The sequence below is a fragment of the Mesoplodon mirus genome (genome assembly GCF_964341445.2).
Source record: "Mesoplodon mirus genome assembly, chromosome: 3".
Classification (NCBI taxonomy): domain Eukaryota; kingdom Metazoa; phylum Chordata; class Mammalia; order Artiodactyla; family Ziphiidae; genus Mesoplodon; species Mesoplodon mirus.
In genome coordinates, this window is record NC_138978.1 from 149,909,800 (window position 1) to 149,932,733 (window position 22,934).

The 22,934-nt window shown below is 44.5% G+C and overlaps 1 protein-coding gene and 1 pseudogene across 2 annotated transcripts; one reads left to right on the forward strand and one right to left on the reverse strand.

Annotated features, from left to right (window-relative positions):
• The first annotated feature begins 1,940 nt into the window (after positions 1–1,940).
• LOC309799583 (eukaryotic translation initiation factor 2D-like) lies at positions 1,941–12,079 on the forward strand (annotated as a pseudogene). The gene is made up of 8 exons: positions 1,941–2,144; positions 3,072–3,262; positions 4,745–4,828; positions 5,302–5,392; positions 7,970–8,076; positions 9,902–10,155; positions 10,656–10,773; positions 11,941–12,079. The product of its transcript is annotated as a eukaryotic translation initiation factor 2D-like (transcript).
• Positions 11,997–21,334, reverse strand: LOC309799584 (dual specificity tyrosine-phosphorylation-regulated kinase 3-like; the record flags this gene model as incomplete). The annotated part of the gene is made up of 3 exons (XM_082612896.1): positions 21,148–21,334; positions 19,173–19,284; positions 11,997–13,571 (listed from the first exon to the last, which is right to left on the reverse strand). Exons 1-3 carry the CDS (start codon positions 21,222–21,224, stop codon positions 11,997–11,999), a joined length of 1,764 nt encoding a protein of 587 aa, XP_082469022.1. The 5' UTR covers positions 21,225–21,334.
• Positions 21,335–22,934: the final 1,600 nt, after the last annotated feature.

Genomic DNA, 22,934 nt, shown 5'->3' on the forward strand with positions numbered 1-22,934 from the left:
GGCTTGCTGGACTCAGGGTTCAGCCAGCTTGCCTAGCAACAGGGCCACCGGCAGGGAGCACACAGGCCCCTGATGCAGGCAGAGAAGTTGGGATGGCACCCTCCTGGGGAAAGGGAGATCTTGCTCTGCCAGTAGGGAGGCAGGATGCTGTGTACAGAATCCCCTTGGGTCTTGGCTCCTACTTGTCAACCATGAATTAATTTTTAGGCTGCTAATCTGTGCCTTCTTAGCCAGGACATATGGTGTGTACAATAGTTTTCACAGCTTGAAATTTCTAGTATGCCCTTGAGTAACCTTCCTCGGCTCCTTGGTCAGAGACTGCTTCCATGGCTGTACTGCAATAGGCCTGGTCAACAGCACAGAGTCTGGCATCACACCCCCCCGAGTGTGGCTGGGTGGGGGCCCAAGCGGAGAAGGATCTGTGGCACTCTCCTCCTCTGGGCTCCTCTGACGTTGGCTTTATGGCTGGGGTGGTTCAGAATAAAGGCATGGTGGGTCAGAAGTGCAGGAGGAGATGGAGCTGTGGCTGACCCCAGATTAAGGGCAGAGATGGTGGTGGACAGAGACTGTGCAAGGCCTCATCTTTGTTATAGCCCAGATGGACTTCTCCTCTGTGTGACTGTATCACCACATTAAAGCAATCAGGATTTTTTTTTTCTTGGTGGATGGACACTCTGCTCTGAAATTTTCATTAGCAAAATTAAGTTTAGTAGGGGCCAGGACCCCAGGTGATTAAATCCTTGTTTCCAGGGTACACAGCAGTCCCTTTCAGGGAAACCCAATCCCTCACCCCTGCCTGAGACTGTTTTTTGTTTGTTTGTTTTGGACTAATATCTACCATTTATGGGAAAATTTCAAAGCACCCTGCAATATATCACATGCGTTATCTCAGTGGTTTCTCACAGAAGCCCAGTGAAGTAGGTATTACCTCCACATCTTACAGAGAATGTAAGAGTTTCAGAAAGGATAAGCCATTGGCCCAAGATCAAACTGCTAGGGAGAAGCCAAACCATAATTTGATTTTACTATGCCTCAAAATTATTTTTTTATAAGCACTCTGAGTTTTTAAAATTGCTTTGGAAACAAAATCCCCCCAAATAATGCCTGAATGCAAAAGGTACCTAAAAAGGTCCCAAAATGTGGGGTTTTGTAACCAAAAATGTTTCAGGGCTTCCCTGGTGGCGCAGTGGTTGAGCGTCTGCCTGCCGATGCAGAAGACACAGGTTCGCGCCCCGGTCCGGGAAGATCCCACATGCCGCGAAATGGCTGGGCTGCTGAGCTATGGCCGCTGAGCCTGAGTCATGGCCGCTGAGCCTGCGCGTCCGGAGCCTGTGCTCCGCAACGGGAGAGGCCACAGCAGTGAGAGGCCCGCATACCGCAAAAAAAAAAAAAAAAAAAAAAAGTTTTAAATAACAGATTTGAAGATCATTTGTATAGTTTTCTCCTCTTAACAGGAGGTCAAACCTCGGACTAAAGTGGATTCCCTGTTATTGTTATTATCACCTCATGTAAATTAAAAAACAGGAAGGAGAAAATCTCGGAAAGAATTCTAGCTGAGGCCCCAAGTGTGCAATAAAATGTAAAGATCTTAAGAAACAAAAGCCCTGAAGAAAACCATTCAAGAGGCCTGCAAGTTTAAGAAAACACGAGTTCAATTAATTTTGTGCAGCTGAACTAAACTGCATGGAATGAGAGCTGGCAGAGCTGCTACTCAACACACTAGAACGCTGATGGAGTAAAAATGAACGGAATCGCTGTTGGCCCCAGAGATACTACAGACGCGCCCGCTCAAGCCACTCGCCTAGGCGCAGAGCCCGGCAGAAGGGGTGAGGCCAAAGGGTGCACCCCTCCGCGCAGGGATCCGCCCCGCCTTCTTCGGCCCCGCCCCCCATGCTTCAGTTCCCAGCCTTGCCATTAGGGGTGGCCGCGAAGCTGCGCGGCCCCGGTTTCCAGCCGGGCCCTTTTCCCAGCCGGGCCCAAGCATGGCTGCCCCCAGGACTGCGGGTTGGGAAGCTGCCGTGCTCGCGCTTTCCTGACAGTCCCTGGCTGCTGTGGTCTCCTTCTCTTCCCCAGGCCACTCCAGCAGACATGTTTGCCAAGGCCTTTCGGGTCAAGTCCAACACGGCCATCAAGGGGTCGGACAGGTGAGGGAGAGAAGAGCCTGCTCTGCCCACCAGGGCACCCAGACATCTCTCAAGCTCGGCTGGCTCCCAGGCTTTTCTGGGCTGGGTCAGCCGACTTGGGGTGGAGGCCGAGGGGTACAGCCGGAGAAGGGACCCCGGGTGGCGGGCAAGGGTAAGTTAGACGTGTTTTGAGAGTGAAGATGGAGAGGAGGCCTGATTTATCTCCCAGGCTGTCTTTTGGATATTTTAGTGAGTTTACGAGAAAGCGTATAATTCAATCAGCGCGTATTGACTGCAGTCTGTTTAAGGTGTCGTGGAGGATGCCAAAATGAAGGAAAACGGGGTCCCTGCCCTACCAAGAGCTTTGAGTCCCTTGGGAGAGATTAGATGGGGCACAGAGAACTACAAGTATACGAGAAGAAGTGTCTAGTGATTACCACTGGCAGGAGAGACAGGTGGAGGGTGAGGAGAGAGGGGATAAGGCACATGTGGTAAGAACTGTATCTGTTCAGTTTTGCAAATGAAGGTGTCACCTTGGGAATTTTGGAGGCAGTGTTCTATAGTTGTCATTCTTGGTGCCCTAGCAGAGCTGTTTAATCATAAGTTGACAGATTTGGCAAGCATAGATGAGAAAGGAGTGGGTCCAGGAGCTATGTGTGGAGTCAGGAAGGCAGGGCTTAGTTTCCAGTGGCAGGCTAACTTGGGTCGCTTACCGGATCTCAGTTTTTTCCTCTCTTTGTAAAATGGAAAGACATGCCCCAGGAACATGTGAAAATAGATGAGACATTGGATGAGAAAGAGAATGGGATGTTTTGGAAGAGTGAGAATAAGGCATCATCAACCAGTCTTTTTCTTGGGCCTCGTGATTTTATAGTAAGTCTTGAGTCCTCAATATTTATTAAAATCCATCCAGGCAGCATACATACCAGGTATGTGTGCTCTCTGCAGGAGAAAGCTTCGGGCCGATGTGACAGCTGTTTTCCCCACTCTTGGAACGGATCAGGTCTCTGAGTTAGTACCTGGAAAGGAAGAACTCAACATTGTGAAGTTGTATGCTCACAGAGGGGATGCAGTGACTGTGTACGTGAGTGGTGGTAACCCCATCCTATTTGAACTGGAGAAAAATCTATATCCGACAGGTATGGCAATGGGATGGAGATGGCCATTACTATGGTCCTTGCCTAACATCTGTTTCTTCCATTAATCTGTCTTCCTTAAAACAAATAAATGCAAAATCTCCCTAAGAATCTTTTTGGATTTAGTGTCCCTAGAATTGGGTCTTTCAAGATCAGAAACTGCTATAGAAGTGAGGGGAAAAAAAGGGTTAACACAAAAAGAGGGTGGTTGCCAAGGGAAATTCTGAGGTGAAGAAACACTGGTTTCTAGTGGGTTAAGTAGGGATTGGAGCCGAGGTCGTGAAAAGGGTGGAGTTTCAGGGCATGTAAAAAATGCTTCTTAAAACTTTCACTAGTGGAATTTTCTTAAGATACTGTGATGGGAAAGAAGCTGGGTTAGTTAAACTCCATACCCAGCTGTCTTAGTGGTGGACTTTGGTTGCGATGTCTCACAGGGATTCTTTCTTAGGCTCTTGTCTGGCTCTCAGGATACTTTGCTTGCTTTCTTTGTCACAGATCTCAGAGAGGCAGTGTCCTTTTCTCTTTTCCATGGCTGCTGACACCTACTTTGTCATTTGGGGGCTTTTCTTCCTCCCAGCTTGGCTGCAGCAGTGCAGTGCAGTCTCCTACCCCAGGCCACCCCCACCCCCACCCTGCTTTGCTGCTGTACACATACAAGCCCTTTTTGATCTAAGGGTTTTACTGCTAATCCCTGTGGAAACAGAGAGAATAAAAATAATAAACATGGGAAAGTTTCAGAATTTCTTACAGGCTGGTGCCCTGGTTTCGGATTACTTGCTTCTGAGGACATAAAAGGAATCCTCGCTGGGGCTCTGTTCCTACTTTTATCCACTATGGCCATGTTTGGCTGCTGCCGTCCAGGTGGAACAATAGGTGCCTCCAAGTCTCAAGTGACACCCAGTTTCTTAAGTCTCCGCCTTCTTCAAGACTGCAGCCTCTTTGAGAAGGGAGTCAGCCTGATGTAAACTATATGGAATGTGTTTCCCACAGGAAAAGGGGCACTCAGTTCCCAGGGAGGGGAAAAGGGATACTGGACAGGCAAAAGCAGATGTTCACTTCATCACTAGTTTTAGCCTTACACATAAATATCCAACTTTGGCAGCTAAACAGACTCTTAGAGCTGTAGCTCACTTCATGTGTCTTCCGACCAGTAAAAGTGATAACTTCTCAAGATCGTAGATTGAGAGAAACTACTGCAAAGAGCTCAGTATAAATATGTAAAGAATGCAGGTCTCTAAGGCTAAAGGAAGCAAGGATTCTCAAGTAAATAGCATATAACATATAAACCGCTTCACAAACTTGGGGTAACCTAATAAAAAAAAAAGAATGCAGCTTCTTTGGGCATCCCCTTACAACCTTCTCTCTAGCTTTGACTTGAGTTTCTTTTCTACATGTTGATTAATGTGGCCTCAGTGTTTGGCTTTGCCATTCCCCAGGGGGTTGGCTTTTGGGCAGTAAGTGTTTTCTGGCTCTCTTCTTGGACAGTGTACACCCTGTGGTCTTATCCTGATCTTCTAGCAACATTTACAACATGGCCCCTGGTGCTTGAAAAACTGGTGGGGGGAGCAGGTAAGAGTATTTTCCTATATTCTGGATAGTGGCTGAAACCTACTTAGTAAAGGCCAACTACTTTAATAAATGTACCCATTTTGTGCATTCATATGATTGAAAAGTAGAATTCTTCCCTCATGTCTGTTGCATCTCTTACTTGGCTGCTTCCATAAGCTCTCTGACCCTGCTGTAAGGCTTAAATAAGATAAGTGACATGAAAGTGCTCTGTGAACTGCCATATGCTATACTTTAGATTAATAAACTGAATTTAGGAAACCAGAATAAGATAGATCATGGAAGTGGACCCTCAGCTTGGTGCTTCAGTTTGACCACTAGTCTCCCAGAAGGAAAAGGTCTGACCCTCAGTTTGCCACTTTTTATTTTCACTATGAATAATGTAGTTGATGCTTAACAAATGTATGTTTGTTGAGCAAGTGAGTAAATGACGCAGTAAACTGTGGAGTTAGTTGCGATGCTTTTGTTTCCTGCAGATTTGATGCTGCCAGGGCTAGTGGTGCCCCCTGCTGGTCTGCCTCGGGTACAGAAGGGTGACCTCTGTGCCATTGCCTTGGTGGGGAACAGGTACTGTGCCAGTCAGCTGTGCCTGTGGGGAAAAAACTTAGGGAAAACTTGGGAGGGGTGGGAATGACAACTTCACAGCATATGGATAAAGGATTAAAAGAAAAAACATATTCTTCCTGAGCAATCAGAGAGTGGGGAATGGCAGTGAGCCTGTGGGGTGTCCATACATCTGGGCCAAGGGTATTTGCTCCTGCTGCTGCTTCTTCCTTTTTAAAATTTATTTGTTTTTTTTCTCCTTTAAAACTTTTTTTCTTAGATTTACAGAAGAGTTGCAAGTATAGTACAGAGTCCTGAAATACTGCTTACCCAGCTTCCTGTAATGATAACATCTTGTATAACCACAGTACAGTTATCAACACTAAGGAATTAACATTGGTTCAGTCCTTTTGACACTATTACAGACTTTATGCATATTTCCCCAGTTTTCCCACGATGTCTTTTTTCTCTTTTTTTGTGTTCAAGAATCCAGTCCAGGGTACCACATTGCATTTAGTTGTCATGTCTTCTTAGTCTCCTCTCTGTGACATTTTCTTGGTCTTTCCTGCCTTGCATGACTTCAACATTATTTTTGTCGAACATCCACATCATCATCCTCATCTTTTAATTATTTTTAATAGACTTATTGAGATATAGTTTTCATACTATAAAATTCACCTGTTTCAAATGTACGATTCAGTGATTTTTTTTAGTATATTTACAGGGTTGTTCAGCCATCACCACAGTGTCTCTTTTTTAAAATAAATTAGGAAGTAATGGTATGAACAGTTCTGAAAAATCAAAACCCTCTCACCCCATAATCCTTTTCTCCTAGAAGTAACCATTATCATTCTGATGCACGTCCTTGTCAGCCTTCTTCAATGCATATATACACGTGCATATAAAATGTATGGTTTGGGGTGTGTATGTTTAAAAATACAAATGAACAAACTTTATCCCTATTACTTTTTCACTTCAGGTAGTGGGGACATGTTCCATGTCAGCAAGCACAGATAAGCTGAATCTTTTTACCCACTGTGGGGTGATGGGAAAAGTCCTCTTCTAGTGGACATTGTGGTTGCCTCTACTTCGTCTCTATCACAAACAAGATCTTCCTGAGGCCTCTAGGGACACTAGTGCCAATATTTTTCTAAAGTAGATACTAGGGAGCAGAACTGTTTGGCTGAAGATCGTGCATATTTTCTGTTGCCCTATAAAAATGCTGTGTCAGTTTTCCCTCCTACCTACAGGGTATATGGAGCCTGTTTCCTTACATGCTCACCGACACTGGATATGATGGGTCATTTTCATTTGTATCATCCTGAATGAAAAACGACATCTTATTATTTTACTCATTGCTTCTTTGAGAGGGAAACATGGTAGGCATGGGAGGGGTCAGTGTTTAAAGATCTTATTTTTGTTGCTCATATTCTCCCATTTTCCTTGAACCTTTGGGAACCAAGCACCTAGAAATGTTTCCTTCCTTGTTTACCTGTAGCAAAACTTGAAGTTGAAAAGAATGGTGAAATTATTGTTTTTTCCCCCCAGTATTCTATCCAGGATCGGAGAAAACTACATAAGTGTGTATTTGGCCTCTGAGTTTGGCATTTAGAATGTATGTGGGAATGAATCCTAGGTGGTTTATGGAAGGGGGTGAGGGTACAAGGGAGTTTACGAAAACTACAAGACAGGTTCGAGAGCGAAGTTCTTGAGCCATTGACGATTCCAAGGGTGGAAGACAAAGACCCGTCTTTTAGGAACTGGGAAAGAAGCCAAATTCAAAGATTCTGTGGCAGGAACTGACCCATGGGCACAGGAAGTGGAGCCACCGGATTAGCAAACGTTTTTTTTGAAGTTCAGGTGTTGGGAAATCTGCCCTTGAATCGTCTCCCTTGGGTCCAGGCAACGTTGCCAGGCTTGTATATTCCCCTCCTGTTAGCCAGCTGGACACCGATCCTTACAGGCAATGTGTGAGCATTGCTGAGTAACAGTGGGCTGACAGAGATTTCCCATTTGGGCTTTGGAAGTTTTTTGTAGTTATTGTAAATGTGGTTGTTTCTGATATTTTGGACACATCCAGTTCTTAGATAGATGTTATACAGAGCAAGGCCTGTTATAAAGAACCCACTCAGAAGGAACCTTTCGTTGGTACCACTGTATCTCTCTTCTCTCTTCCCTCTGGCATCCCTCAGCCTAATTTAAGGCATATGAATGGCCTCCCTTCTGAATTTCCATATAGGATGGCTATGCCTTTTTTAAGATAGGGGAGATAATTTATTTTTTGAAATTGAAGAAAGGGAACTTTAAATATCCTTCTGAGTCCTGCCTGGGTTTGGTTCATAATAAGAATATAAGAATGATAACATCAGTAGAGGAGTTACTTACACAGAAGGGAATATTTGGTCAAGGAATTTTTGAAAGTCATATGTGTAGGTAATTTGAATAAGATTGAGACTGCACCGAGTTTTAGCTCTGTGATACAAGTGGATGCTTCAGATTTGCAACCGTGGTGCTTTGAACACATGTGTAGAAACCTGGTCCTGACATGTGCCCTCCTGGAAGACTTTCCCTGACCCTCGTCTCTGACCTCCTCCTTCTCAGAGCCCCCGTTGCCATCGGAGTTGCTGCCATGTCACAGCCGAGATGCTGACCTCAGGTGTGAAGGGAAGGGGCTTCTCTGTGCTCCACACCTACCAGGACCACTTGTGGTGGGTTCCATGCTTTTTCTGTTTTATAGGGAGCTGGGTGGGCGGAGGGAGCACAGGGCCTGGATTGAGAAGCGAGAGTTTTGATCCCTGCTGTGTCCTTAGTCAAGTTGCTGACCCTAGACATTAATTTCCTTGCAAAATGTGGAGAAAAGATTTTTTTTTTGGCCTGTTTAGAAAAGAAATTACCGAGAACTTTATTTTCTAGGTGAATTATAGAATCCTAGGGCTGGAAGAAGGCCTTAGGGATTGTCTTCTCTGCCTCTCAGTACAGTGATATTCTTTATTTTTATGGCACTGGTCGATCTAGCCTTTTCTGCCGTGTACATTTAGGCATTTTCTGACCCCATGATGAGTGCTCGGGAATTCTCACATCTGAATCCAAATCAAAGTAGAGTAGGTCCTCAGGCACCAGGGTGACAACCTGATGACTTTCCTGTTGTTCAAGTTCCACATTTAGGATCTCCTCCTCATTACAGAACTTGCACTTTCTCACTGTGACGGTTGCTCTCTGGAGCTGTATGTGAGTTTATTTTCTGGTTATTTTCTTGTCATTTAACCAAAATAGTAAGTAGTGCTTTTCTCGAAAGCAGTATACCTGGTCTTCTGGCCAAGTGTTGTGTGGCCTGTTGGTATAGATTTACCCTTACGTTTTGAGTCAGTCTTGGAGTTACTTATTTTACAAGTATTGGCCAAGCCCTGGTTTGCTGGAGGTACAGCCTCATCAGTGTGGGTTTCAGCAGGCATCTGAGGGCTGCTTACTCACGTACTCCCAGCACCTTGTTTTCTGACTGTTAGTCTGGGCAGTTAAGGTCTTGTTGTCTAAATTGTTTTATCAGTGGCTGCCTCAGTCTCCCCTCCTCCCGCCCTTTGAAAACACTTACGGTATTTACCTGATCAGAATAGCCTAAACATACGCTCTGGCCTCACTAGTAGCCATACTTAATAAGCCTTGCTGCGGCTGTTAGTAAAACTTTGTTTGACTTGCATAATCTTAGTTAACAACATAATGCTTTTTGTTTTTACCGCTCTGCTATGTGGCGTCCCTTTTTTTCCTGTCTTCATAAGGCTTAGTGGCATAAAGCCATTGTAATCTCTACTCTGCAGGTTAGATTGCATTCTTTTTTTTCAGTTGAGGTATAGTTGATGTACAGTGTTGTGTTAGTTTCAGGTGTACAGCCAAGTGATTCTAGTGACCATTAGTATATCTAGTGATTCTAGATGTAGATATATACATATATGTTTTTTCTCGGATTCTTTTCCATTAAAGGTTATTACAAGGTATTGAATATAGTTCCCTGTGCTATACAGTTGGTCCTTGTCATTTATCTATTTTAGATTGCATTCTGATTTAACACAGAAGCAGTCTTGAGCAGTCTTGAGCAGTCCAGGTGTTTGTAATTTGTTCCATACGCTCAACCTTGGGTTTGTATTTCACCAACCTGGTACTACAGATGCGTTTGCAATCTTCATTTGGTTATTTAATTCAAAATGGTTTTATTTTTAATTTCTATGAAGGGAATACTTTGGAAGGGGAGCTCCACTTTAACTATGTTGTCTTTAATTTTTCTCTGTCCCTGAATTTCTGTTTGGGTTAAGGAGGAGGCAAGAATTACTCTCCCCATTTCAAAGATGAGGAAACTGAGGCATGGGACTTCTCTGGGCCCAGAATTGGAAACAGAGTTGAGAGGCACACCCAGGTTCTCTGGCCTCTCCTGGACACCCCTGCCTGTGGGTCTTACTCTCTCTGGACCCCTGCTGACCCCCTGACCGGGGCTGGAGAGTGTTGTGGCTGCTGCTCAGTGTTTCTGACATGAGGCTTTTGCAGGCGATCTGGAGACAAGTCCTCTCCACCATCCATTGCTCCACTGGCCCTGGATCCCCCAGATCTCAGTGAAGAGAAGGGGTCTGTCCAGGCAGACACCACCTTGCAGGGAGACATGAGGCGCCTGACCCTGGCGGGAGAGGAGGAGGAGGGGGAGGTTGAGCAGAGGTGTGGGGAGAAGTCCCCGTCGGAAGCTACAGAAGACCCCAGTGTCGGGGGCCTGAGCCCAGAGCCCACGGACAGCAAGACCCTTCAAGGTACAGCTCTGGCAGGAGCAGGGCGCTCGCCTCTCAGTGTAGGGACTGAAGCGCTCGGCTCTGCTTCCCACCAGAGCGGCGCCAGGGCTCCGGGAGGGGCGGGGAAAGGCCTTAGTTTTGGTGAGGGTGGTGCCACAGCCCTTTGCCATCTTACCTGGGAGTCTTCCGAATATGTCGCGTTTCCCTGGATACCCGTCGGCTCTGCTATTTGGACTGATCCCAGCTACACGGCCCTCTTAGTTTTCTTCTGGCTCTGACTTCTCTATCAGAGAAGCATCCGCGCCTGGCTGGGTGGGACTTTGTGGCCTGACCCCCTCTGTGGGGTCAGACCTCTGTAAAGGCTCAGTGTTCTAGAGAGTCTGGGAGCTTTGGTGCCTGGGAATGGGCTCCTTCAGAGCTGAGGGGTGAGGTACGGATGTCACCGTGCGGGGACTTATCTTGTGCTGCGCGGGCCTTCTGCGGCCCTCAGGAAGGATGTGGTTCTTGTCTTCTCCTTGCAGAGCAAATGGACGAACTGTTGCAGAGATGCTTCTTGCGTGCTTTGAAGTACTGCGTCAAAAAGGCTGACCTCCCTTTACTCACCAGCACTCTCCTGGGCAGCCACATGTTCTCCTGCTGGTATGGAAGGCATGGTGTGGGCTGGGGGCCGGGCGGTGGGTCTGTCTCCTGCTCTTTGGTGGTAGGATGGGACAAGGCTGATGGGGGAATTGTTTCAGGGACATGATGTGGAAAGAGCGAAGTGGAGGGTTGACCTGGCAAATACTGAGTTTTAAAGACTTCAGTTTTAGCCAGTGAAAGGACGTCGAGGAAATGAAGGTTAAAATTCGCAAGGCGCTTTGATCACTGCCTCTGCTGTGGTGATTCTGGGCTCTTTTACGGATTGGGCAGCATGTCCGGCCCCGGAAGGGCCCTGGGGCAGCCTGTTTGTTCTGGAGGCTTCAGTCCCCTCACCTTTCTGAAGAGTAGGTGGGCCAGATTGGGTTGTGTCAGCAGGAAGAATCGGTGTGAACCCCCCACCCGACCCGCACACACAGCCACCAGCAGAGGGAGTGTTACATGTGGGTTGAACCTGGACTTTGAAGACTGAGCCATCTGGGCTCAAAAGCCAGCTCCCCAGGGTGTTGGAGCAAAGGTGTATTTGAGCCCATTACCAGGCTTCTCTGAGCCCTGATTTCTAACACTTGTAAGATTGCTGTCAAGATCGAATAACCTGACATTTAATAAGCACCCAGTAAATATTATCATGTCAGGAGAGTTGCTTATTGATTTTCACCTCAAGTCTGAACTTCTTTCTGAGAATTTTGCTCTGTTTTTTAAACAAGGGGTTTTAATGTAATTCTCTTCCTCTACATGTGAGCTTCTTTAAGGCATTCTATACACATGTGGGGTCTGGAGTGCGCGGCAGATCTAGTTTTCAGTCTCATCTATAACTACGGCCATGTCCCAAATTAAGCCTCTGGAACAGATGCCGAGGGAGACTAGAAGTGAACGTTCAGGATATACTTTCTGGTATATCGTCTACCTTGAGAGAAAAGGATTTAAACCCACAGAATAATACACAGGTTGGTGAACACCTGACAATAATAACAAAAGATGCACTGACTTATAAAAAGTCTTTTACTATGTATCCCAGGATGGCCAATACAAGCTGGTTAGGTAATTAGCCCTTCAAGAGTTCTTTTACAGTCATATAAAAATGCTTTGCCTTGTTAAAAAAAGATATCTAGTCTACCAAAAACATATCCATTAATGGGCTTGGTGTTGTTTCTTTTTTTCCATTTTCAGGTTTGCAAGATGATTAAAAATACCTACATATCATCTCTGAGCACACCAGCTGTCCATTAGCTAATCAGTTTTGGCAATACAGTGCACAGAGGTATACCACCACTGGTTTCTGACATTAAGTTAGCTTTAAGCTTATTGGCTATTCGTACAATTGGAGGCAGCTTGCAACCCAGGCCCTGGAAAGCATTTGCAGGGTTTACTACCCTTTTGCCTGACACCTTTTCAGTGGTGAGAGGTCTGGGCACAGACTTGCTAATCCAAGGGTGTCTTAGTGCTTGAGCTGGGGTCAGGCGGGCAGAGGGGTCCCAGGTAAGACACCTTTTCAAAAAGTCTATGAAGAAGTAATCATCACACCCCTTCAGTGCTGTCCGCCAGTCTTTGCTGCCTGGGGGACCCCGCTTCTTACCCCTCCGTGAACGACCTCCCACAAACACAACCCTCCCATCTGCCCGACTGGTCACAAAACAGTAGCGAGGTAGGCCCCTGGAGTTAATAAAGTACTTGGCACGTTTGGATTGCTCCAGGAGTTTTGGTGGTGGCATCCCTAGAAGCTCCATCATACAGGCCAGCTGGTCTCCTTCATCCTCTCCAGGGAAGAGAGGATGTCCTGTTAAAAGTTCTGCAAGGATGCAGCCAAAACTCCACATGTCAATGGACGTGCTGTAGCGGCTTCCTAAGATGATCTCTGGAGCTCTGTAGAACCGAGACTGGATATAGGTGTAAAGCTTCCGGTACTCAAAACAGCTGGACCCAAAGTCAATGACCTTAGTCGCACTGTGCCCACAGTGTTTCAGGAGAATGTTTTCTGGCTTCAGGTCACAGTGAATGATCTTGTTTCTGTGGAGAGCATCCAAGGATTGCAAGATGGATTGAGCAAACTTGCGAACCAACTGGATACTAAAACCCTGGAACTTGTTTTTTTTCATGAGCTCATAAAGGTCTACGCTCAGTAACTCAAAGGCCATGCAAACATGGTTCCGGAACGTGAAACTTTCCAGCATATGAATAATGTTCATGCTACCGGTTTTATCCTGCTTTTTAAGATGCTCCAAAATCCGGATCTCCTCGGCTGCTTGGCGATGGAGGTGCTTTTCATTGCGTACCATCTTCAGGGCCACGTACTGTCGAAGTTTGTGATCATAGACCCGGGCTACCTGCCCAAAACTGCCCTTGCCAATAATTTTCAGCACCTCATATCGATAAGCTAGATGGTCTCGAGGCACGTGAATGTAGGCCCCATCTGCATCATCATAACCCCCATTATTGGGACCACCGATAACTCCATGTCTTTTTTTGGCATTTGGACCCACAAAGTAAATTTCTGGATAATTGATGATTTCCAGCTTCTCATAAGCAGTGAGGTGGTGTTTATACTGCTTCAGTGCTTGTTCTGGAGTCAGAGGCAACACTTTGGATGCTTTGGATGAACTGCTGGATTTTACTGTATTCACACGATCTGAACTTTTACCCTGAGAAACTGTAGGAGAGCATTTTTCAGAGTCGTTGATGCCATCTGACTGAAAAGTATCAGATCTTCTGTTGCCAGATTCTTGAAATAGTTGTTCTACCTTCATCTCACCTCCATTCAGGAAGCACTGAGTAGGATCTCTTGTTAAATGCTCAGTGGTGATCTACGGCAAAGAGAAGTGAATCTATGTTAAAGTCACTAACAACGGTGGAAGAACGAAAGAATCGTCCCCCTGACTGAACAAAACAACAAAACATGCCAGTTGTGTAGTTAAAAGGCCCAAAAGTGAGATAAGAAAAGCAGGAGTCTCTAGAAACTCGTGTTATGTTAATCCTTAGGTTCCCTGACTGCTGTGGCCACCCCAGCCCCACTACATAGGCCTCCCTTTGTTCAAAACAAGACGGTCATCTTACCATACCCGAAACATGCTAGATTCCTTCTAACTGGTATGTCTTCCTACCGAGAATCTTTTCACCCCATCCACTCAAATCCTACGCTCTTTCAAAGCCCAATGCTAGTCCTCCCTCTTCCACTTAGAACTACTCCAAGCCCATACTAACTATGGCTCCACTCACATCTTAGCTGCAGCTTTTCGAGTCTACCACGTAATCTGGCCCTTGTTATATATATACTGTCCTATATTGTTCACAAACTGTTTCAAGTATCTTCCCAAATCTTAAGGGCATGTACCAGGAGCAAATGAATACATATTAAAGTGTTCTGTAAATGATACAGGGACAGAGGCAGGATGTGATCCCCAGGTCTTCTGAATCTTGGTCCAGAACATTAACATAACCTGGTACCAGCTTCTCCTAGTGCCTGTACTATTCTCCAGTAGGGCTGAATGTTGACCTTGGCCTGGAATCAACCAAGGCCTCATCATCTACTCCTGGGTCCCCAAATAAATGATCGCATCTTCCTATCTCCGTTCATTGAATCACAAAATTTCTAATCCAGAGAGAACTCTTGAGATCACCAAGGCCAATTCTTTATGTATCTGATGAATAGCAGTGAGAATCTAAGGCCCCAGGGTGCTGCTTGTAAAACTCTCCTAAAGACAAAGAGTCTCCTTTCTCTCTCCTTCCCTTGCTCATAGACACATACACTAGTCTCCCTCAGCAAACGCCTACGTGACAAAGGCATACAACTCTTTTTACTTGATTTGGCATCACCTTTTCCTGCAAGGAACAATAACCCACAGAAGAAAACTCTACTTATTAAATACCTCTGAAATGAAATAAGATTCTTTGAAACTCGATGGAGGGAAAGACAATGAAAAAGCCAAACGCTAAAAAAAATACTAAGAAAAATATAAGAATGTGCTAGAAGGAAAGAAGAAAAAAAGTGCTACATCTGTTGTTTAAAAAAAAATAGTCTGGGATACTTCAAAGAACAACTGTTTTTCTTAACAGACCCTGAAGAACTTTACCCCCGATCTGTATGATTGAGAGCCTCTACGATCAGGGGTAGATAATTCCAGAGAAGCTCTGAGCTATCTTTATGATCTCTTAAAATATAACGCAAATTATAAGGTAATGATCCAAAGTGGCCAACCATTTAAAAAAGAGAATTTTAATATAACCTAAGCAAACAACACCTGACCCATCACCTATATAAATAAAAATATAAAAGATGTAAATATAAAAAACAAAAAAGGGATGAAAAAAAAATTAAGTGTTGGCATACTTTAGACAGCCCCTTATTTAGTTATAAAAGCACGACATTAGTTCCTGCCTGCTTCTTTTAGGTCATTTAATCAATTTAAACATTTATATAGTACTACAGTTACAAAAATGAGGCACTGCACCATCTTACATATAAGCAAAGCAGCCAGTACAACGGTAGCCATACTTTGGCATTGAGTTTCTCAATAAAGAGGCAAGATACGGACCAGGAGAGGTCTCTGATACCAAAATAGAGAACTATCACTAGTCAAGAAAATAAAACACAGGCTGGCAGACAGAACCTAAATACCTTGCTAAGATGTAAATATAATGCAACATTTTGTTTATCAGCAATTAAGTCAAATAACCATTCCTGTTTTTAGGGATGGAAAAAAAAGGCCTCATCCATCCATCTAACATTCACATGAGCACTAATTGTTCACAATTATAAAAGTGCCAAAAAACAGGTTACCTCAAGGCACTACAATCTATTAGGAGATAGGTTTGGCTGAACTAGGGAATTATAATTATTTGGTTTTAGGTAGATTTACATAACAAAACCAAATATTTGCATGCATCTAAACCAGTTTTCCTTAAATTTTTACTACCTAACCTAAATGCATCTAAATATTTACTGCTAAAATCCTGGGGACACATTCTGAAGAAATGTGAAGTCAGAAGGCCTAGGTTGGGGTCCTGGCTACACTGCTCAAAAACTGTAGGTCCCAGGGTAGGCTTAACCTTTAGCCCAGTTTCTTAGCCTCAATTTCTTTATCTTTAAAATGTGGATAATAATACCTCCTTGCAGGATGTTGTGTGAATCAAATTATAATTAATAATATATGTGAAAGACCCTCAGAAACTATAAAACATGTTAAAAACACTGGTAACAGTTAGGCAAAATTCTCAATATATTGTTTAAACTCCAATACACCCTCCCTATCCCCTTTCAGCTTCTCTTTTCTCTCTGTGGTGCCTTCCTCTGCAGTTCCAGACTCCCTCCACCAGACATCTGGCATTAACTATGCCTTCTGCTCCGTGAAGGCCTGCACAATCAGCCTTCCCTTAGGATGCATGGAAACACCTCACCCACTTTCTCCCCCACATAAAACCTCCTTTCAACTTGCCATGCAATTTAATGGGTTATCTCTCCAGACATATTTGACCTTTAAAAAGAGCAATGCCTTAACCCAAGGGAATGACTCTCTAGGACCCGCGGTCATCAATGACAAGCTGGTAGGAAAGGTATTTGTGGTCCAGGGTCCACCCCTGGGCATTTCACCTACTCTACCTACATGTAAGGCTGTGCTGGCTCTGGAGGTATTCATTTCTGTTTGTGGTAAAGAGAGGGTCTCAGGTACAGACTGTTAATAAGAACAGAAATTTAACTTCCACAGAACTATTACAATAAGATTAAGGATGTCATTTGGATTTCCTGACTCATGGTTTTTCCTTAAAGTGAGCCTAAATCTCTCTCTCTGCAAATTAAGTCTTATTTTGCCCTCCGGAACTACACAGGAGTGTCCAAATTTCCATGTTAAAGCCCCTCAGATACCTAAAAGGGGCTGTCCTGCCTTCCCCATTTTTTCTCGAGGCTCATCATCCCCATCACATCCTCCACCTCACACAGCCTGGGTCAGGCTGCCTTACTATATCCTATTCACGTTCTCAACACGTATGGGCTGCACGGTATATCTCTCTGCAAGTGTGGCTTCCAGAACAGAACAAGACACTTCAGGTCTAGTCCCCTGAGGACTGTCAAGGTTTGAACCTCCAATGAATCTGAAGAATTCCAGAAAGAAATTTTTCCACACAGGGAGGGGTTCTCACCTTAGCTTTCTTTCCTTTCCTGTAATAACTCAAATACTGCTCTGAATCAATTATGTATCAAGTCTGCTGTGCTATAAATAAAATCTTCCTTCCATTCTAGGAGAATCTAGAATTTTCACACATGTTAAAGTAGTTACAAAACACTATATATTTCTAGTCTAGGGTTATAATCACAATAACTGACCAATGTCTGCTATCGACTTCAAATATTTTAACTATGTAATTATATCCAGAGAGACAAATAATGCCAGATTAATCATGTTTTATTTAAGAATGCTTCATGTATATTGTTAATTTGGAGCGCTCTTTTTTTTTTTTAACACCCCTGTATTGGAGTATAATTGCTTTACAATGGTGTGTTAGTTTCTGCTTTATAACAAAGCGAATCAGCCATACATATACATATGTCCCCATATCTCCTCCCTCTTGTGTCTCCCATCCTCCCTATCCCACCCCTCTAGGTGGTCACAAAGCACCGAGCTGATCAGTTTGGAGCACTCTTGACATTTCAAATAGAATCTTCAACTGCGTTAATCAAGTCTTAAAGATCTTGTTGAGAAATTCAGAAAAGGAATATCCTTCTCGTCCAGATATAAAACACCACCCCCTCCCTCGTTCTCGACCCTAAATCTCTGCAACACAAAGCTAACCCAATAAAAGCCTATGAGCAGATGATTTATAGTTTACAACAAGAATGTAAGGGCATCTTGGATAAACAAGGAAGCCAAAGCTCTTTGTGAAATGAGCAATAGCGTCTCGCAATGGAGTCATGGCATAATGAACTATAAGTGTTACTAAGAGGTCAAAAGCACTTTTTTCAGCAAAATTTGCAAAGACAGCATTGTTTTAGAATCTAAAATCTTGTGTTTTGCAAGCTGTGTTACTCTGAATACCACACAGTAAAAAAAATTCATTTTGATCCTGAAACATACAATTTAATTGCCCTACTATATGGTGATTAGCACTGGCCAACTGAAGTAAAGTTAAAATGGACTTTAAGTCACATGATGACGGACTGTAAAAGTTTCCCAGAGAGATGTGCTAATTGTCAGCAAGTAACCACGAAATCTGATAGTCAACACACGAGTATATAGGTGGTTCTGGAGCTCTTAGAGGTTTTTACATATTAAAAACAATAAGCTTGTGGAGAAAGGAAACTTACTGCACTTTGGAAAGGAGATTAAAAATAGGGTGACCAGCCTTCCAAATATATGTAGCCCGTATCTTGTAATATTATTAGCCTTGAAAGTAGTGAAGGGGTTGATTTTTAATGGCAAAAGCTGACAAACCGTTGGGAAGGACTATGAAAAATGCAAGCAGTGTTTTACATAGAAATAATTTTAGGTCTTAAACAGAAATATGAAGGAGAACTATTGATAAATTAGTCTACTCAATTATTCAGTTTGTTCGTTGATGATATATGCAGCAAATTTTAAAGTCACAGGATAGATTCTCCCTGTCATGGAACTTGTCCAAAACCCTGCTCTCCCTACCTCTCTATGAGTGCCGAGGGAATGGGAATTAATTTATTCTCTTAAACATAAAACGGTGTCAAAAGCTAAATGTCTGCAAGCTCCAAAATGATTAAATGCATCGAAACCAAAATGTATTGCTCAAGTTTCATTTATGATCTATAAAATGGTTCTCTTAAGCATACTAATAAGCTAGGACTGCATTTCTACCGTGCAGGAAAAATCTGCAGATCTGTAAGTTCAGAGGTATTTTCTGTTTCTTGTTCTTGTTAAAATGAGCCATCATAATATAGTGTACATATCATTCTATGAAAAAAAAATAACCACTATCTAGGGCTTCCCTGGTGGCGCAGTGGTTGAGAGTCCGCCTGCCGATGCAGGGGACACGGGTTCGTGTCCCGGTCTGGGAAGATCCCACATGCCGCGGAGTGGCTGGGCCCGTCAGCCATGGCCGCTGAGTCCGGAGCCTGTGCTCCGCAACGGGAGAGGCCACAACGGTGAGAGGCCTGCGTACCGCAGAAAAAAAACAAAACAAACACTATCTAGATAAAAGTAGCATGTCGTTTTTTTCCCTATTTACCCCAGTGATTGAAAGGAATAGGTGGGCTCCAAATCAAAATCATTCTGAAAAGCTGAACTTGGACCACAGAAACTGTTATTTCAAAGTCAAGAGAAACCAAAAGTGAATAAAAAAGAGCCTGGGTTACCAGTGACATGTACCTGTACCTTGACCAGTTAAAGTAGCACTTCCTCCTTTCCAGGCCCATTAGAGCTCAAAGAATTACTTCATTTACTTACATTTAGTCTTCTGGGTAGAGGTGGTTCAGAAGGATTGCAGAGTGCATTTGAACAGGGTGAGCCTTTGGTTTCATCTATTATCACGACACTATCATAGACAAAATCATCCAATCTAGTTGAAAGGATTACAGATAAAATCTGTCAGTAACTGAAGTATATAAATTTGTATTTCCAAAACACCCTTTAACTGCTTCATATCTGCTACAAAGAATAATTAATACAAACAAATGTCCACACTGCATTTTGGCACTGAATACACACCACAGGGGTATTTGGCAGAGGAAGGGAGGAAACCCAACGTTTCCTCCTTTTTTTATTTTTAAAGAAAGGACAGCATTTCTAGGTTTATAGTTTGAAATTGTTAAAATACGTCTTACTTTCTGAATGTTGTTAACAATAGGGACCATCAAAAGAATCTCATTTAACTTACTACTTGAAAACGAAGGCTAGTTGAAATCTGAAGCCTAAAAGCTAACCAGAACAAACAAACAGACAGAGAACTGTACTTTCAAGTCGGAGCCTTGGATTCTAATCTCAGCTCTACCACTGGCTACTCTACCTTCCTCTCTGAGCCGTTGGCCACATGTTGTAAAGGGAAGAATAGTTCCAGTCTACGCACTTCTGGGTCTCACAAGCAAGAAATAAAAGGCCTTCTTAGGGCTTTCTCTATATTTATTTATTTATTTTCCTACTTAACATCTATCTAACTTGTAGAAAACTACAGTGAATTCTACAGCAAATACTATAGGGATTCTCTACATTACAAAACGTACTGGATTTCACATCTTTACCCACTTAATTTTCGGGTGGATGGTGGAAGCTAAATGCCAAATGATAATTTCTCTGCTCTTTAACACTGTGCCTCCCTCCACCGCTGTAAGGGAACACAAAAGACGGAGAGGATTTATTTAATCCACAGGATGGCTCTGAATAATGTATTTCATCTGCCACCAAGAACATGGATTTCCCAGTAACACACATCAGCATTTCATTGTATCATTTTTACATGATATACTATGAATACAATGATAATGAGCCAGCTGCAAGGGAAGAATTTTTTTTAATCTTTAAAACTATGCTGGAATATTTTAGTGGCTTATAAAAACTGTTTTGTAAAATTCTAGAGTTTTCTTAATCGATGTGTTATAGGAGTACAAAGAGAAAAAAAACGAAAATCAAAAACCAAACAGAAAACCCACTACAAATATTTTTGGAATGTTCTCTTTTTAAAAAACATGCTTACATTCTGATAAAATTATACCTTTAACGGGAACTGCTTCATTGACAAGAACCAAAAATTCTGGATGTGACTGATTCTTTGCCAACAGCACGAATAAAACAAACAAAATGGGACAGACGTCCACATTTACAAAGAAGACAGACTGAAGACCTACAAGATTTCCTATAAATAGCCAAAGGAAATTACCCAAAGGTAGTCTCCATGCAAATGAAGTGGGCAGGTGGTCCCTACTCTCCATTAAGGTGTAAAATCCTATGAAAGGTGGAGAATCTCTCAAAACACGATCCACAAAAAGTCCTACTCGGCAGAGCCCCTCACCTACACCCCTCACGGCAAAGCCCTTGGTTATCTGCTCTGAGCAACAGGGCTTATTGGAAAAGGTATTGCTCCCTGTGTCCCCCAGTTTGCTAAAAAGCCCCACCAAAAACATCCCAGCTTCTCAGAGTTCCTACCATATACCCCCGATGTAGGACTTCAGAAATAATCCCCAGGGTGGGAATTCTTCTTTGCCTAACTCCTTTCTAGCCCACTCCCGCGCTGGGCTGGGGGCAGGGGAGCTGATGGAGAGGAAGAGGGTGGGCCAGTCCCGGAGAGGGAGTCAGACCCCTTCCCTCGTCCTTACTGCTTGGGGGCTCGCTCAACCTCCAGCCCAGTCCATCCACGCCCCCCGACCTCGCCTGCCAGCTGCAGCGGCTCCTTCGGGAGCCCCAGCGCGTTATCCCCCGGCGCCGTTACCTCCGCGGCTGGGGCGGCAGTCCGTCTCCTGGCGGCCCCGCATCTTTCCGCCTGGACCCGCGAGCTGTGCCTCCCATCCGTTAGCTCCGGACCCCCCGGAGGGAGGGGCGGCGTTTGGACGGTCAGGCGAGCAGCGTCCACCTGAGCTGGGGCGGCTGCCTCCCGGGCCGCGACGTTTCCTCGGTACCTCTCTTCCACACAGTGCAGCTCCCAGCGCGTCCGCTCGGGACTGGCTGGGGTCGACAACTGCCAGAGGAGCAGCAGGGGCGGGAAGGGGAGTGGTGTGGTCGCCTAGCAACCGCGACACGCCCCTTGAAACGCCTCGGCGCAACAATGTGGCCACGCACAGGGGCGGGGCCGAGGCCACTCCCCACTGAGCGGCGCGTGTCTCGGAAGCTCTCGCTGGCCCCGGAAGGTGGGAGGCGGGAGGCTGGGAACCCGCCGCCTGAGGTTCTCTGGTCGCTGGCCGAGGCCTGAGGGCCGCGGCTGGGGAGGTAGAAGGGCCCTGACGGGGTGTTTGTGAAATAGCAGCCCCCGATTTCTGCCTCAGAAGTGGCAGCCGGCACCTCACGGTCAGCTAGCTATCTCTTAGCAAGTTGCAGCCTAGAGTTCTAAAACCTCCCTTGAATATGAATAAAATGAGAACGAAAGACATGGGTAATTTCTCAGACTTCTCCACTGAGGGGCGTCCCTCCGGAGGGTAATGAGTTAACAGAGGAAACCAATAATAATAAACCCACTTTGTGACACCACCGGCGCCACGAATCTTTTCATTTAACCTCGGTAACCATACTAGATGACATCCCTCTTTTATATAGATTTAACTAGGATCCGGAATTTAAGCTGAGGTATGTCTGACTCCCCTGCAATGGGATGCCACGGATGGTAGGGCTCAGAGCCATTTTAAGGATGAGGAAAGTGAGGCCAGAGGAGATGTGTGGTTGGCAAAGCCTGAACTAAACGTCTCCAAATTCCCAGCCTTCGTCCTGCTGCACCAGACCCCCTGGAAAGAAGGCTCTTCCTGTCTTCTTCCTTGGAATGGGTGGGGGTTTTCCCTTTGCTTTTCTGAAAAGTTAAGATGCCTCGGCAACACCAAGGGTAAGCGGATTTGGATAGTTGGAACGAAAGTGAAAGGGAAGGAGGTTAAAACAGAAGCACACAAGTGTTGTTTTCTTGAGCGTAACAGCCAGTCGGATTATCTAAACCTACAAAACACGAGGCAGGCTGTCTGACCCTTGAGGAGAGAACTAAACGTTATGGAAATGCCGAACACGGGCGCCACCTGGCGGGGTGGGGCTTGGGGACTCATTGCCCCAAGCCTGCAGAGCATAGTCCAGAAACCTGAACATTTGCATCCAAGGCTCATTTCCGTGAGACTAAAAGTCAGAGTCCCTGTTCTCATGTCTTTAGTAAAAATGCCCTTAAAATCCAAAGGCTCTTCACTTTATAAATTACTAATGTGTCCGTTTGGGGAACTTTACAATCAATGTTTTCTTTAGCCTATGATAAAAATATAAATTCAAAGATTTTCTTCCATGATGATTTAAAATTTTTTTCTAGTCTTATGAATAAGCTTTTTTTCCTAACCTCGCCCAGCCCCTCCCCCACCCTTCCCCAACCAGAACAATCCTGCTTTCATGTGGGTTTGTATTTAGACTCCTATGGAAGATTTTGTTTGAAGGAAGAGTTCCACGGCAGCGAAAGGTTTGGACTAGATTGTTGCTGAGGTCCTTTCCAGCTCTAAGGTTGCAAAATTGTATTAAATAATCATTGTTCTTAGTACTTAT